Raw genomic sequence first — 16,010 nt, 5'->3', positions numbered from 1 at the left:
GCAGCCCCTGGGCTGGGGAAATCCAATTGTTTCTGTCCATAGGGCTTTAAAAATCCTGGAGTTCCCTGGTGGGTTTGGGTAGAAGCTGGGCTGCCCTGGCACGAGCAGCCTGCCCAGGACCTGCCACCACCTTGGCCAGCCCCAAACCTCACCCCACATCCCAGGACAAGGAGGCAGGTGGCACCAAGCCTGGTCTCCACCTTCCTGGGTTGTTTGTTGGTTGCATTTTTTTTTTAGGAGGGGGGTGTGTGGAAAAATAAAAAAGACACCTCCCCAAACCACAAGCAACAATGAGTGCCTTGACCATCTCCTGCCCACTCCCAGGCCCACAGGTGGGGGCTTGGCTGATCGAGCTGGCAGCTGTGCCCACTTCCCTCCTGGCACTGGGCTGCATCTGATCTGGGGGAGGCAGCCAGGTCACCACCCTGATGGCTGGAGAGGCTAAACCTGATGTGAACAGGCTGGACCAGCTCTTGTCCTAGGGCCCAGCCAGACAATCACAGAGGAAGCAGAGGTGTTGGGTACCAATCCCCACCCCTGGCAGCACCTGGTGCAGGCCACATTCCCCTGCTGCTCCTTGCTGCCCTGACAGTATTATTTTTTTTGGGGGGGTGGAGGGGGAAACTAACTTCCTTCCCCTACTCTCTTTTTGGGTTTTCTTTCCAGTATTATGACAAGAATTATTTTTATTGAAGCTGTCCTCTTAGGACTCTTGACCACTTCTGTTCCTCTGGCTGAGCAGCAGCCCGGGGCAGGCTGCAGGCCTGCTGGGGAAGGGCACCACTGTACTGTACAGAGAGGAGCTGTGGGCAGGGGGGGAGCAGGCAGTGATGGGAGGTGTGTTTGGGGGGCCCAGGTTTGCCCTCCTGGCAGAGGAAGGCTTCACCTGGTGGTGCCTGCCCGAGCACCCCTCGCCTCCCGCCCTGCCGGTGCTCCCCACCTGGGGCTAGGAGCAGGGTGGCTTCTGTAGCCTCTGTAGGTGGGGGACTTCTGCACACAACTGTCTTAAAACAACTCTTTGGGTTTTTTTTTTTTTTAAAGTCAATAAAAAAAATGTGCATCAGAAGGGCTCAGGGCTCTCCTTCCTGCCTGCACCCCTGGCCGAGGCAGCCACGGGGTCCGCGAGGAGGGGAAGGGAGCAGGAGGCTTGGGGGGGGCTGAGAGGTGGTGGTGGGGGCTCCTTCTTTCTCCTTCCTCCTCTTTTCCCCTCTCCTCCTCTTCTTCCCCCTTTCCCCTCCACCCTTCTCCCCCTTTCCCCTCCACCCTTCTCCCCCTTTCCCCTCCACCCTTCTCCCCCTTTCCCCTCCACCCTTCTCCCCCTTTCCCCTCCACCCTTCTCCCCCTTTCCCCTCCACCCTTCTCCCCCTTTCCCCTCCACCCTTCTCCCCCTTTCCCCTCCACCCTTCTCCCCCTTTCCCCTCCACCCTTCTCCCCCTTTCCCCTCCACCCTTCTCCCCCTTTCCCCTCCACCCTTCTCCCCCTTCCCCCCCCTTACTCCTGTTTGAGCTGCAGCTGCTGCTCATGCACTGCCTTGGGTGCCAGGGGGCACAGCCCAGACATGACCCCAGAGGCAGTGGGGAGGTGATGGCACTGCTCACCCAGCCCCTCTGTCCATGTCCCCATACAGCCTTCTGACCATCCCTGGAGTCCAAAGAAGCAGCTCCAGCCACATGTGGTCCATGCCCCTGAGGACCTGCGTGGACACAGGGAAGGACAGGGACAAGCTCCTGAAGAGATTTTGGAAGTGGGTGCAGGGAACCCAGCAGGGCCAGGGTTTGTTCCATGTCCCACCACCAAAGGTTGAACCCTCCAACAGGCACAGCATCCCCACAGAGTCCCATCTGGATGGTCAGGGGGAGCTGGAGAAGGCTGAGGGAGACATTCTGGATCTCTCCAGGTCCCTGAAAGGAGGTTGGAGTGAGGTGGGGTTGGGCTCTTCTGCCAAAGACCAAGTGATAGGATGAGAGGAAACAGCCTCAAGCTGCACCAGGAGAGATTGAGGTTGGACATGAGCAACAATTTCTTCCTTGATCCAAAAGGGTTCCCAAGGGCAGTGGTGGAGTCCCCATCCCTGGAGGGGTTTCAAAGCTGTGAAGAGGGCCATGGTGAGCTGGCAGTGCTGGGTTAAGGGTTGGATTCAATCTTGAAGGTCTCTTCCAACCTAAACCATTGCCTGATTCCATGACTCCAGGACACACCAGGCTCCTGCATCATGTTTGAAGGAGAAGAAATGGCCTGGAGTTGGGCCAGGGGAGGGTTAGGATGGAGATGAGGTAAAAATTTCTTTGCTGCAAGAGTGGTGAGGGATTGGCACAGGCTGCCCAGGGAGGTGGTGGAGTCCCCACGCCTGGAGGACTTCCAGAAACCTGTGGCCATGGTTTGGTGACCGTGGTGGGGTTGGGTTGCTGGTTGGACTGGGTGACCTTAGAGGGCTTCTCCAAGCTCCACACCTGAGTGTGGGTCTGTGAGAGAGGGGCAGGTTCAGGAGTAGTTAAAACACCTCTTTATTAATGTACAAACCTAGCAACATGGAAGCCAACCCAAACGGGAACCGAAACGAAGCGCCAGGGAAGGACAGCACAGGGCCTCAGCAGACAGCCCCAAACCCACCCCAAGGGGGTTGCTGGGCAGCAACTGCCCCTTGCCCTCTGGCTGGACAACCAGAGCAGCTTTGCCTCCCTTAAACCCCTCCGAATCCCAGACTGGCAGAGGTGAGCCCCCAGCTTCTCTCCCAGGCAGGTCACCAGTGTAACATTTCCACAGCCCCGGAGCTCGGCGGGATTTGAAAAGCATCACCCTGGCTGCTGCTGCTGGGGCATGAGCTGTGGCTGCCTGCTTGCCATGGCACCACCAGGGCAGAGGCAGACGGCTGGGGAACCAGGCTGCTGGAGAACCAGGCTGCTGGAGCTGCTCTCCTTGCTCTGCCCCACCTCAGCCACATCCCCTGCAGGACATTCACGAGCGTAAGGCACTAGAAAAACGTTTAGCAGAAGTTCCAGCTCCAGTTGTTCTGCACACTGGGGCAGCAGCACCCCTCAGCAAGCCCCCCCCCCCCCAGCCCTTGAAAACATGGGCTGGGGAGAGGGAGGAAAGGTTTGGAGAAGGGTAAGGGGAGGGCAGGGCTCTGGAGAAGTTCAGTTGGTGCAGCCTAGGAGCCAGAAGCACGGGTGGAGAAGGGACATGCTGGTGAGGGTCACCAGAGGGCCAGGAGAGCTCAGACAGGGAGACCTGGCTGAGAAGGGAGGAGCTCAGGACCCCAGTAAAACCACTGTGCAGAGCTGGGAGGAGAGCAGGGAGCCACTGAAAGCAAGCAGCAGCAAGGAGCTGACCTGGGCCAAAGGCTTTGCTCACCTCATTGCCAAGCTGCAGCACACCTACCCCTCAGCCAGCTGCCAGCAGGGGTCACAGCACCTTCCCTGCTCCTTCTCAACAAGCTTGGGGCACTTCCCCAGTGGAGCACCTCTGAGCCCTGCTGCAAGCCTGGCCAGCAGGGCTGGGAGAAGCCCTCAAGAGAGCTTCAAGGACATTACTCTGCCTCTGGTTGCACTGGGAGAGTAAGCAAGTGAAAGCTGCTCTGCTCTGGGGAAGGTATCTGTGCTGTGGAAGCCCTCCTGGTGGTGCCCCCACGACAAGGTGACCATGGAGGACTTTTTGCTGGCTCCCAAGTAGCTGCTCTGCCAGTGGCAGGTGTCAAACAGGCAGCTCAGCTACTGGCAGCACTGCCAAACCACTCAGTACCAAAGGGGAACACCTTCCTCCAGCCTCTCTTTCACTCTGCTTCCTCTCTGAACCATCAGCAGCCTCTCTGTGCTGTGCTGGAAGCCAGAAGGCAGCCTGACACGGGGAAGGCAGCAGAGCTTTGAGCCAAATGGGAGCTGAGAAGTCTCAGAGCCACCTCACCAAACATGAGGAGCAGCAGCAGATGTCCTCTGCTTCTCCCTGCCTGCAAACATCAGCTGCTGCAGCTGGGAAGCACTCAGGCAGAGAGCTTTGTCTCCTGCAATGCAAGGGGACACTGGGAGCACTTGACATTAACCCAGGCTTCCTGCTTTAAAGGGGGGGAAGCAAATAAAGCCACTTCTGGCAGGAGAAAGGAAAAGAAAACAAAAACCCAAAGAGGAAGGAAGGTGTCAGCAGAGTGAGTTGCATGAGGACCAGGAGCTCCAGCATGCTGCAGTGGCAGCTTCCACCACACAAACATCTACAGCTGCTTGTGCCTGCTGGCTATCCTCAGCACACAGCAGCCAGGCCTCAAACACCTCACCCTCAAGCTTATTTGTAAGGCATTTCACAAATATTTGAAGCACTTTCTCCCTTCCCCCACCTCTCTCTCAAGCCTACAAGCCTGCTCTTGCCCTGGGCTAGAAGCACAGGAAAGTGTAAAGTGCAAAGAAAAAAAAAAAAATCTTCCAGTGCTTTTTTAGAAGACAGCTTGAAGTCATCTGATGACTTTAATCCCTTCTTCCCCCAAGCCCTTTCCCCCCTAACTCAGTGCTTTTTTTGTTTAGTTTTCTTTGTCAAATCAACCCCCAGATCAATCCTGAAGGGAGAGGTTAACTTGAGAGAAGAAAAGCAACCCCCCCCCAAAAAAAAAAAAAAAAAAAATAATGGGTGGAGATGAAGCTGGCCAAGCACTACATGAAAATCATCTGAGAAGAGCAAGCTGAAGGTGGTTGAGAAGGTTGCTAGACACTAGCAGGAGTTGAGAGCTCTGGTTCAAAGCAGAACAACTTCTCCCACTCCACCAAAGTTAGGTTTAGAGGATTCTCCCCCCCAGACTGTAAGCAAAAATGTGCCAGAAGGACGAGGTTAGCAAAGCTGCTCCCTGAGCTCTGCTCAGGGAGCAGCTTTGCTAACCTTGTCCTTCTGGAGGGCTGATCACCTCTCCAAAGCTGGGCTGAAGTGGTTGAGCAATGGCCATGCCAAGCTCTCTGATGGCCAAAAGCAACTGGATGTGCTCAGCTGCTTGAGGAAGGAGATCAGAGAAGGGGTTCAGGAGGGTGGGAAAAGCCTGACCCAGGGAGAAGGAAGGTTAAAGGATGGAATATGCAGCAAGCAGCAGCACCTGGGGGGTTTGGATGGTGGTGCCTGCACTATCCAAAAGCTGAGGAGCTTGAAGGGATGCAGAGAGGCAGATCTAAAGCCAGACACTGTCACAGGCTGTGGCTCAGACAGCAAAGCACCAGGCAGAAGGAAGAGAAGAACCTTGTGCACAAGAGGTCCTACAGCAGCACAGGCCTGGAGGTGTTGCAGGAGCAGCCACAGTGAGGGGTGGCAGCTTGGATGCAACAGCAGCAAGGAGGAATCCAAGCTGCCAGCAAGAGTGGGAGATGGCAGTGGAAGCTTCACACAGCCTCCCCTCCTGGCCACAAAAGAAGAAGAACCTGTCCCATGAAGGACATCAAACCTGGATGCTGGAGACAGTATGAGGGAGAAGAGAAGGAGAGACCAAGCCTGGCAAAGGCAGATGTGAGAATCACTGCAACACACCCTCCTGAAGCAGAAAACATCCCTCCCAAGAGCTGTCATTTGACCTTCTGACCGTTAAACACACACAATAAAGTTCCCCTTCTGTAACAGCACTTCAGGACATGCTCAAGGGCACAGCATGAGGACCTGGGGAAGGCCACAGCGAGGGTAAGACAATGTAGCACCTCTGGAGAAACCATCTGCTGAGGCTGCCCAGCAAGTGCTGTCCCTTACAGAGGTTCCCCAAGACCTGCCCAGCATGCAGGTCTAGCTGAAGTCACCACCACCACCACAGCAGCAAACCCCCCTCAGACGTTGACATCTGGGGTGAGACAAATCAATTCCCCTCACTGTTTGTCACTGAAGGGTGACAGCATTTCTCCTAAACTGGGTTTTATGCTCAGCTTTACAACAGCTGTAATCAAAACACCACTTCAGGTCTAACTCCTTTTCTCACCCCAAGCCCCAGCTGTAGCTTCCCATCTCTCACAAAGTCACCTGCAGGAAAAAAACCTCCAGGCCAGCAGCCCTCCAGAGAACTGCCAACAGCCCTGTGACTGCCAGGCTGCAGCAGAGCAGCAGGGCAGCAGCAGGAACCAGGCTGCAGCAGAGCAGCAGGGCTGCAGCAGGAACCAGGCTGCAGCAGAGCAGCAGGGCAGCAGAGCAGGAACCAAGCTGTAGCAGAGCAGCAGGAGGAACCAGGCTGCAGCAGAGCAGCAGGGCTGCAGCAGGAACCATGCTGCAGCAGAGCAGCAGCAGAGCAGCAGGCTGCTGCCCCCATCCCCCTGCAGAGGAGGTGATGCTATTTGAGGTGTTTCCCAGCCAAGCTTTGCAGCCTTGCCCATGCAGGAGGAGAACCAGAGCAGCTTCCTCAGCAGAGGGCATGCTGAGCATGGTGGTGGCTGGGCTGAGCTGAGCTGCCAAGGCCACCTGAGGTATGCAGCACCTCTGACTCGTGGTGTGGCAGCTCCTGAGATCCAATTTCTAAGCCCAGGATCTCCTGAAGGTGGCAACTCTTCAGCTGCTTTTGCTGTTCCTTTTTTTAAGCACTCCACTTTTGAGTCATCAGATAAAGGGGATCAGAGCCTTACATCACCACTCGATCCCTCTGGAAGACAACACAGCACTAGAAAGCCCTTTCTCAGCCTCAGGATCTAGCAGTACTTCAAACCACACTGCCCAACTGCCCCCTCCAGAAGGAGTCAAGTTGGGGAAGAGGAACACTTTTCTTTTGACATCCTTCAGGCTAAAAGCAGAAAGGAAATGGACCAGCTGATGAGGACAGGTTGGGATCCAACCCAAGAATCAGAATTCCCAGCAGGGAAAGCCAGAGTAGGCTCTTAATGAGCTGCCAGCTGATGGTTATCAAACCAGCCCTCCCCAAACAGCAAACAGAAAGTGCTGCTGCAGCTCTCAGCCTGCTGGAAAATTGTTTGCACTCTGGTATTTTTTTTTTGCTGTTGAGGAAGTGACTGGTTCCAGACATAACAGAAAACCTAAGCAGACACTGTGCCAGAAGCAGCTGAGGAAATGCAGTTTTATTGTCAGAAGTGCTGGGGGAAGAGGCACCTGCAGCAGGAATTTGTCTGAGGAGCTAACAGGCAGCTCTAAGTCAGAGGCAAAGCCAAGAAAACAACAACAACAAAAAAAGAATCACAAGGAGGATTAAAATCTGGCTGCAAGCGAAGTGATGCTTCAGGAAAGAAGGAACCACTGGTGGAGGTCAGCTTGCTGCTGACCTTCCAAGTTGGGTCTTGTTTTAGCTCTGCAGAGAACCAGTGGATGGTTTGAGCTCAGCATGCTCTGCTTGCTCCTGAAGAAGCATCCAGTGGCCAATGGGCAATAAACTGCAACCAGAAGGGCTGCTCCAAGACACATCCTTAAGCATCAGGCATGGTTGCACAGCTCTTTCCCTGGATAAGGAAGGTGCAGCCATGTCCCCTCAGAACCAATGAATGGAGAAGAAGATGGCCAAGTGTTGCTGAGTGACCTGGTGTGCTGCTGCCAGGGGACAGGCTGGTAGAGCAGAGGTCCTCCTTGGTACACAAATCCAGCATGGGAACAGGGCAGTGTCCCTCAGCACAGGAACAGATATGCAAGAAGCAATTGGATTTCCAGCTGCTGTTAGGTGCCTCATGAAGGTTTCATTCAAGCACTCAATCCTGGCACCCCAGGTGGAATTTCCATGCACAGAACAAGGACCCAGGAGCATGGAGTAAGTTACAACCTCCACCCTTAGCTGGGAGAGCCCCAAAAGCTGTCCCTGCTGTGGTCACCACCTTGCAAGATCCTGGCCAGTTTCTGCATGTCAGTTTGAAATGAAGCCTGAGCTCCTCAGAGAGGCCACACACTACAGAGGGATTCACCATTCACAAAGGAGCTCATGCTCCAAGTGCCATCCACGTCCTACAGCTACCTACTACACCACATCTTCAAACCTTTCATCCTCTTCCAAGCTTTCCTGACGCTCCCAACTCCCAAAAGGTTTCACAGCTTCTGCATCACCCTGGATGGGGAAAAGCTTGCTCTGACAACCTGCTTTAAGGTGTCAAGGTTCTGGACTTTCACCTTTGCTGCCTTAGGCTCATCCAACTCCTGCTGAGAACACCCAGGATCATCCACTGGGCAGCCCTGAAGCAACTCAAAGCAGCAGAAAGCAAACTCAAAGCGAGAAAACAAGCAAGTTTTAGAGCTCATATTTACACCACTAATGCCACTTCACTGGACAAAAAAAGTGCCCCCAGAATGGTTCTAGATCATCAAGTGTTCCTCATGGTTGACAAAGGCAAGGTTGTGTCTGACCTCCAGACAAGAGAGAGGCTGGAGGAGAAAAGACCACGATGAGTATGTGGGTGGCAAAGGCAGGGCAAACGCTCACCAGATCTCTTTCAGGTAGATCAGGAGAAGCTTTGCTTTTGATTGTGCTCACCATGGGGAGAGGAAAAGGAAATGTAAACGTGTGCAGTACAGTTCAGCCCCCCCCCACTCCACCACCACTCCCCACTGGTGCATTCTGCCACCTGGAGCAGGGCTGGATCCCAGCTCCACTGCTGGAAGCCCCTGCACGAGGGGCAGGAAGCGAAGAGCTTTGCTGAAGGGAAGCAATTTGGAACCCCCACTGCTGCTCTCTTCCCCACACAGCCTCTTCAGCTGAGGTGCTGCCAAGAGAGAGCAGCAAGAAGTGCAACAGATGGGAGGAGAAACATAGAAGACAACTTCCCCAGGCCAGCAGGAGCTGCTAGAGAAGCTTTCCCAGCACCACTGTTTCTTGCAATATCACCAGCACCAGAGGTGAGACAAACACTGAGTCTTCTCCTCTTAGCTCCAACATGACCACAAGCAGCTAAAACCAGAAGATGCTGTCCCCCTCTTGCTGCTCCAGTTCTCCAAACCAGCACAAGCTGTGTTTGCTGCATGAGCCTTGCCAGAGAGGAGATTGACTGAGTCACATCCAGCACGAAGTGGAAGAGGCTGGAGGCCGTGCAGCCGAGAAGCAGCATTTCCACCCTGCTGTCGCCACGAAACACCAACACCTGTCCTGCTCAGAAAACAGCATTTTTGTTCAGAATCCCCAAATCTCATCTTCCTTTAGAGAAGGGAAACCCCCTGTACGTTGATCTTCTGGTGTTCTTCTGAGTGAGCTCGCTCCAAAAACCCAGTCCCACCCACAGACTTACCAGCGGTGACCTGATGGCTGAATCCACTTGGCTTCCTCCCAGGGCCAACAAAGTGGTGGACAAAGATGGGCTGGACTCTGCCCAGAACCTCTCTCCTGGCTCTGCTCACACCAAGTTGTCTCTTGCCAGTGAGGTAGCTGATGGTCCTACTGCTGTGGGCATTGCCAATGTGATACATGGAGAGCAGGGGGAAGCCACAGCCTTCAGCAGGTACCTGCTGTCCCAGAGAGGAAGAGTGAAGCCCTCAGGGGATTCATTCAAACCCTTCCCATCATCACTGGTGAGGTTTGCTCCTACACAGGCCTCCTCCTGGGGACATCTGGAGGAGTTCTCAGTGCTGTGCTTTGTCCACTGGGATTGGGGGCGGGGGGGGTGGGCACACGGAGGGAGGCCGGCAAGCAAAGGGCTGAAGGGAAGGGAGACACAGGGAGTGGGGGGAAGGGAAGGGAGACACAGGGAGTGGGGGGAAGGGAAGGGAGACACAGGGAGTGGGGGGAAGGGAAGGGAGACACAGGGAGTGGGGGGAAGGGAAGGGAGACACAGGGAGTGGGGGGAAGGGAAGGGAGACACAGGGAGTGGGGGGAAGGGAAGGGAGACACAGGGAGTGGGGGGAAGGGAAGGGAGACACAGGGAGTGGGGGGAAGGGAAGGGAGACACAGGGAGTGGGGGGAAGGGAAGGGAGACACAGGGAGTGGGGGGAAGGGAAGGGAGACACAGGGAGTGGGGGGAAGGGAAGGGAGACACAGGGAGTGGGGCAGGAAAGCTTGGAAAAGAAAGGTTTAAAAGATACAAAAATGTAACACGCTGGGAAAAAAAAAAGGCTAAAAGTCGAGTTGAGAGGGGTGATAAGGACTGGGAAGATGGGAGAGGACTCCAGCTCGGGCAGGAGGAAGCAGGAGCAAGCCCTGAGCCCTATTCCCTCTGGTAGCCGCTCAGTTCCACCTCCTCCTTGCGGCGCCGCTGCGCGAAGAGGGAGCTGAAAGGGTAGAGCTTGGCCTTGGCCTGGAAGCGCTGCCCGGCGATGTCGATCTGGTACTCGCCCTGGTTGATGAAGTCAGTGGTGACCACCAGCTCCTGCCCTGTCTTCTCGTCGAAGTGGTGCACGAAGCCCAGGCAGACGTGGCGCTCCAGCGTGTAGCTGTAGGCGCTGCTGGTGGTCTTGCCCACGTAGCGGCCGTTGCGGAAGATGGGCTCCCCCCACCAGGGCCACAGGTCCGTGTCCGTGTCGTGGTCCTCCAGGATGAACATGGTGAAGCGCTTGTAGACCCCCTGTTGCTTCTGCTCCAGCAGCGCCTCCTGCCCGACGAACTGCACTCCCTGCGGAGGCCGAGGAGGGGTCAGGCGGCGCCGGGAAAGGGGAAGGCAGCTGAGCGCTGGCAGAGACCTCGGGGGGACGCAAGGTGGAGCTGTGCTTGGAGTTCAGGCCCTCTGCAGGACCTGTCCTAGCCACACCTCAAACACAAGGGTCAGGTTTGGGCCCCTCACTCCAAGAAGGAGATGGACAGGCTGGGGCAGGTCTCTGCCACCTTTTAGAATCAGAGAACTGTTAGGGTTGGAAGGGAGCTCAAGGAGCATCCAGCTCCAACCCCCCTGCCATGGGCAGGGACACCTCACACCACAGCAGGTTGCTCACAGCCACCTCCAGCCTGGCTGCAAAAACCTCCAGGCAGGAGGCTTCCACCACCTCCCTGGGCAACCTCTGCCAGGCTCTCACCACCCTGGTCCTATCACTCCATGACACCCTCAAAAGTCCCTCCCCAGCTTTCTTGGAGCCCCCTTCAGATCTTGGAAGGCCACCAGAAGGTCTCCTGGGAGCCTTCTCTTCTCCAGCCTGCACAACCCAACTCTCTCAGGCTGTCCTCAGAGCAGAGCAGCTCCAGCCCTCTGCTCATCCTTGTGGCCCTTCTCTGGACACATTCCAACACATCCAGATCCTTCTTGTAATAGGGGCCAGTAGAGAATGTTCTGTCTTACAGGGAATCCTAAGAAATGTTTGGCATCCTCCCTAGGTACTCACTCAAGGCTGAACATGATGCTCTGGTGGTCACGGAGGTGTTGGGTAGAAGGTTGGACTTGAGGATCTTAAGAGGTCTTTTCCAACCTCAATGATTCTATAAGCCAGCAGTGTGCCCAGGTGACCAAGAAGGCCAACAGCATCCTGCTTGGATCAGCAACTGTGTGGCCAGCAGGACTAGGGGAGAGCTCATCCTCTGTACTCATCCACTGGTGAGGCCACACCTTGAATCCTGGGGTCAGTTTTGGGTCCCTCACTCCAAGAAGGACATTGAGCACTGGAGCAGGTCCAGAGAAGGGCAACAAAGCTGGGGAAGGGTCTTGAGCACAAGCCTTATGAGAAGCAGCTGAGGGAACTGGGGGTGTTTAGTGTGGAGAAAAGTAGGCCGAGGGGAGACCTCATTGCTCTCTACAGCTCCCTGAAAGGAAGCTGCAGCCAGGTGGGGGTTGGTCTCTTCTCCCAGGAAACAAAGAACAGGACAAGAAGAAACAGCCTCAGGCTGCCCCAGGGGAGGTTTAGGTTGGACATGAGCAACAATTTCTTCCCCAAAAGGTTGTCAAGGCCTGTGCCAGGCTACCCAGCACAGCCACAAGAGCACATTTGCTGGCTCATAGAATCATAGAATCAAGAAGGTTGGAAGAGACCTCAAGGATCATCGAGTCCAACCTGTCACCCTAAACCTCCTAACTATCTAAACCATGGCACCAAGTGCCACGTCCAATCCCCTCTTGAACACCTCCAGGGATGGTGACTCCACCACCTCCCTGGGCAGCACATTCCAATGGCCAACCACTCTCTCTGTGAAGAACTTTCTCCTCACCTCCAGCCTAAACCTCCCCTGGTGCAGCTTGAGACTGTGTCCCCTTGTTCTGCTGCTGGTTGCCTGGGAGAAGAGCCCAACCCCCTCCTGGCTACAACCTCCCTTCAGGTAGTTGTAGACAGCAATGAGGTCTGCCCTGAGCCTTCTCTTCTCCAGGCTAAACAGTCCCAGCTCCCTCAGCCTCTCCTCATAGGGCTTGTGCTCAAGGCCTCTCACCAGCCTGGGGTCAACCTCCCATCCCCCAGGACTCCCAGGTCATTTTTCCCTGCACTGCTCTCCAAGAACTCAGTCCCCAACCTCTCCTGCTCCACGAGGTTGTTCTTTCCCAGGCGCAAGACTCTCCACTCGCCCTTGGTGAACTCCATTCCATTTCTCCCTGCTCAACTCTCCAGCCTAAGCCTGGCTGAAGCCTCTCCCACCCACCCACCCCAGTGCAGGAGGGGTTTACCTTGTCCAGCTTGACCTGGAACTCGCGCCCACACTCCATGGGAGTGGTAAAAGCGTCCAGATCCTGCCCCCAGAAGGCGAAGAACTTCTCGATGCGCAGGCTGCGGAGCGCGTAGTAACCGGCGTTCCGGATCCCGTACTTCTGCCCCATGTTCATCACCTCGTTGTAGACGTGCAGGGCATACTGCAAAGGCAGGAGAGGAACACTGTGGCCAGTTCTGGAGCCCCTAGCACAGGAAGGAGCTGGAGTGTGTCCAGAGAAGGGCCACGAGGATGAGCAGAGGGCTGGAGCTGCTCTGCTCTGAGGACAGACAGAGAGCTGGGACTACTCAGTCTGGAGAAGAGAAGGCTCCCAGGAGACCTTCTTGTGGCCTCCCAAAATCTGAAGGGGGCTCCAAGAAAGCTGGGGAGGGACTTTGGAGGGTGTCAGGGAGTGATAGGACTGGGGGGAATGGAGCAAAAGTAGAAGTGGGTAGATACAGATTGGATGTTAGGAAGAAATTCTTGCCCAGGAGGGTGGTGAGAGCCTGGCAGAGGTTGCCCAGGGAGGTGGTGGAAGCCTCCTGCCTGGAGGTTTTTGCAGCCAGGCTGGAGGTGGCTGTGAGCAACCTGCTGTGGTGTGAGGTGTCCCTGCCCATGGCAGGAGGGTTGGAACTGGCTGAGCCTGCAGGTCCCTTCCAACCCTGACAATTCTATGATCCTATGACACAGGGAGCTGCAGGCTGACACCAGGAGAAAGGGACAGCCCCTGGCAGCAGCAGGGACAGGACTGTGCCCCTGCCGCTTCGGGGGACAAGAGTTCTGCCCCAGAGGAACACAACACAAAGCAGGGGAGTTCCCCATGGTGCCTGCAAGCAGCTTCCCTGTGGAGCAACCCAGAGACATGCCAGGCATTGAAACAGGCTGCCCAGGGAGGTGGTGGAGTCACCATCCCTGGAGGTGTTCAAGAGCCCTGTGGCCATGGCACTTGGGGACTGGGGGGAATGGAGCAAAACTACAAGTGAAGAGATTCAGATTGGATGTTAGGAAGAAATTCTTCCCCAGGAGGGTGGTGAGAGACTGGCAGAGGTTGCCCAGGGAGGTGGTGGAAGCCTCATCCCTGGAGGTTTTTGCAGCCAGGCTGGAGGTGGCTGTGAGCAACCTGCTGTGGTGTGAGGTGTCCCTGACCATGGCAGGGGGGTTGGAGCTGGCTGAGCCTTGAGCTTCCTTCCAACCCTGACAATTCTGTGATCCTATGATTTAGTGGCCATGGTGGTGCTGGGTTGCTGGTTGGACTGGATGACCTTAGAAGGCTTTTCCAAGCCAAACAACCCTCTGGGTCTGTGATAAATGGGTAGGCTCAGGAGTAGTTAAAACATCTCTTTATCAATATACAAACCTAGCAGCATGGAAGCCAACGCAAATGGGAACTGAAAGGAGCACCAGGTAAATACAGCACAGGGCCAGCACTGGGGCCACGGTGGTGTTGGGTTGACAGTTGGACTTCATGATCTTAGAAGGCTTTTCCAAGCCAAACAATGCTATGATTTCATTACTCTGATTCAAGCCAGAAATGGTTTCTCATCACGCATGCAACCAAGAGTCTGAATGAGCTGAGGCTGCTCTTACCTCTATGGGGATATAGAGCACGAATCCAGGCTCTCCTGTGTGAGTGATGCTCATCACACGGATGCCGTTGGCATAGCCCACGCTCATCTCCTGCAGAAGCAGAGGGGGGGAATCATCCAAAAGGGGAGCAGAGTCCATAACCCAACCACACCAGGCTGTCTGTCCTCTCTCCCCCTCCTCACTGCAGCTCCTCCCCCAGCACACCCCTGCCAAGCAGTTCCAGATTCAAGCAGCGATGTCACCTTATCCAAACGTCTTCATCGCTGCCTGGAAGCTTGGCGAGAAAGCCTTGGAACTAGGTCAGGACATGGGTTGTGTTCTAGATACCAGATTGGAGTTGAGCAGCAGTTATCTGCTCAGCCTGCTAAAGTGGCAGGGGACAATGATTCCTGAGTCACTGAGCCCAGCAGCCCCTCCAGATGACAGCTCCATGATGGGTTAGGTGAAAAAGGCCCCAAGGGCAAACGGCACCAAGCCTACAGGGAGTGGACACCAAATACAAATGGGGGTTCTCCTGTGTTTCAGCAAGAGGAACCCAAAGAGAAGTAGTTAAAGGGAGCCTGGTGCCCAGCAGAGAGGGACCTGGGGGTGTTGGTTGACAGCTGGCTGAAGATGAGCCAGCAGTGTGCCCAGGTGGCCAAGAAAGCCACCAGCATCCTGGCCTGGATCAGCAGTGGTGTGGCCAGCAGGAGAAGGGAGGTGATGGTGCTCCTGTACTGGGCACTGGTGAGGCTGCACCTTGAGTCCTGGGTTCAGTTTTGGGGCTCTCAGTCCAAGAAGGACATTGAGGAGCTGGAGCAGGTCCAGAGAAGGGCAACAAAGCTGAGGAAGGGTCTGGAGAACAGGGCTGGGGAGAAGCAGCTGAGGGAGCTGGGGGGGTTTAGTCTGGAGAAAAGTAGGCCGAGGGGAGACCTCATTGCTCTCTACAGCTCCCTGAAAGGAGGCTGGAGCCAGGTGGGGGTTGGTCTCTTCTCCCAGGGAACAAGCAATAGGACAAGAGGAAACAGCCTCAGGTTGTGCCAGAGGAGGTTCAGGTTGGACATTAGGAAAAATGCCTTTCCAGAAAGGGTTCTCAGGCCCTGGAACAGGCTGCCCAGGGAGGTGGTGGAGTCACCATCCCTGGAGGTGTTTAAAAGCTGTGTGGATATGGTGCTGAGGGAGGTGGTGGTAGCAGCAGTGGTGGTATTGTGAGCTCTAGGTAAGTGGTTGGACTGGATGATCTCAGAGGTCTCCTCCAACCTCAACACTTCTATGATTCAATACCAGTCAAGCACAGCAACTACAGTGAAGCTCTCTTAGTAAATCTCAATTCCCCTCCACCCACCCAAGCCATCGTTCTTCCCCTTCCTCTGCACATGCTTGGAAAAGCCTGGCAGGGGCAGGAGGAAGGAAGCACAGCCACTCACCTTGCAGAAGAGAGAGGGAAAGTGTTCTGCAGTCATTGGGGCATAGGACAGCTCTGAGAGGACATCCACAGCACGGGGACCAATCAGATTGAGAGCTGCAGAGCAGAAGGAAACAGCACCAGGGTGAGACTGGAGAAGTCTTTACCAGTGCTGAACTTGCAGATGTCCATATCCTAGTTTCTAAAGCTTTGGTGTTTATTGAAGAGCAGCAAAGTGGTGGAGGGTCTAGAGCACAAGTCCTGTGAAGAATGGCTGGAACTGGGGTTGTTTAGCCTGGAGAAAAGGAGGCTTGGGAAGACCTTTTGGCTCTCTACAGCTCCCTGAAAGGAGGCTGGAGCCAGCAGGACTAGGGGAGAGATCATCCTCTGTACTCAGCACTTGGTGAGGCCACACCTTGAATTCTGGGCTCAGTTTTGGTTCCCTCACTCCAAGAAGGACATTGAGGAGCTGGAGCAAGTCCAGAGAAGGGCAACAAAGCTGGGGGAGAGTCTGGAGCACAAGTCTTATGAGGGGCAGCTGAGGGAACTGGGGGTGTTTGGTCTGGAGAAAAATAGGCTGAGGAGTGAGCT

The 16,010-nt window shown here is 55.3% G+C and overlaps 1 protein-coding gene across 1 annotated transcript in view; it reads right to left on the bottom strand.

The window, feature by feature from the left end:
- Positions 1-10,058: 10,058 nt before the first annotated feature.
- Positions 10,059-16,010, bottom strand: part of PDPR (pyruvate dehydrogenase phosphatase regulatory subunit) — a 29,626-nt gene continuing 23,674 nt past the window's right edge. The window contains exons 13-16 of the mRNA XM_054389721.1: positions 15,442-15,536; positions 14,036-14,125; positions 12,429-12,611; positions 10,059-10,463 (exon numbers count right to left, since the gene is read on the bottom strand). Of these exons, the coding sequence (XP_054245696.1) occupies positions 10,059-10,463; positions 12,429-12,611; positions 14,036-14,125; positions 15,442-15,536 (773 nt within the window). The remainder of the gene's footprint in view (positions 10,464-12,428; positions 12,612-14,035; positions 14,126-15,441; positions 15,537-16,010) is intronic.

The sequence above is a fragment of the Indicator indicator genome, chromosome 19, assembly GCF_027791375.1.
Source record: "Indicator indicator isolate 239-I01 chromosome 19, UM_Iind_1.1, whole genome shotgun sequence".
In the NCBI taxonomy this organism is placed as follows: domain Eukaryota; kingdom Metazoa; phylum Chordata; class Aves; order Piciformes; family Indicatoridae; genus Indicator; species Indicator indicator.
This window is presented reverse-complemented; position numbering and strand designations above follow the sequence as displayed.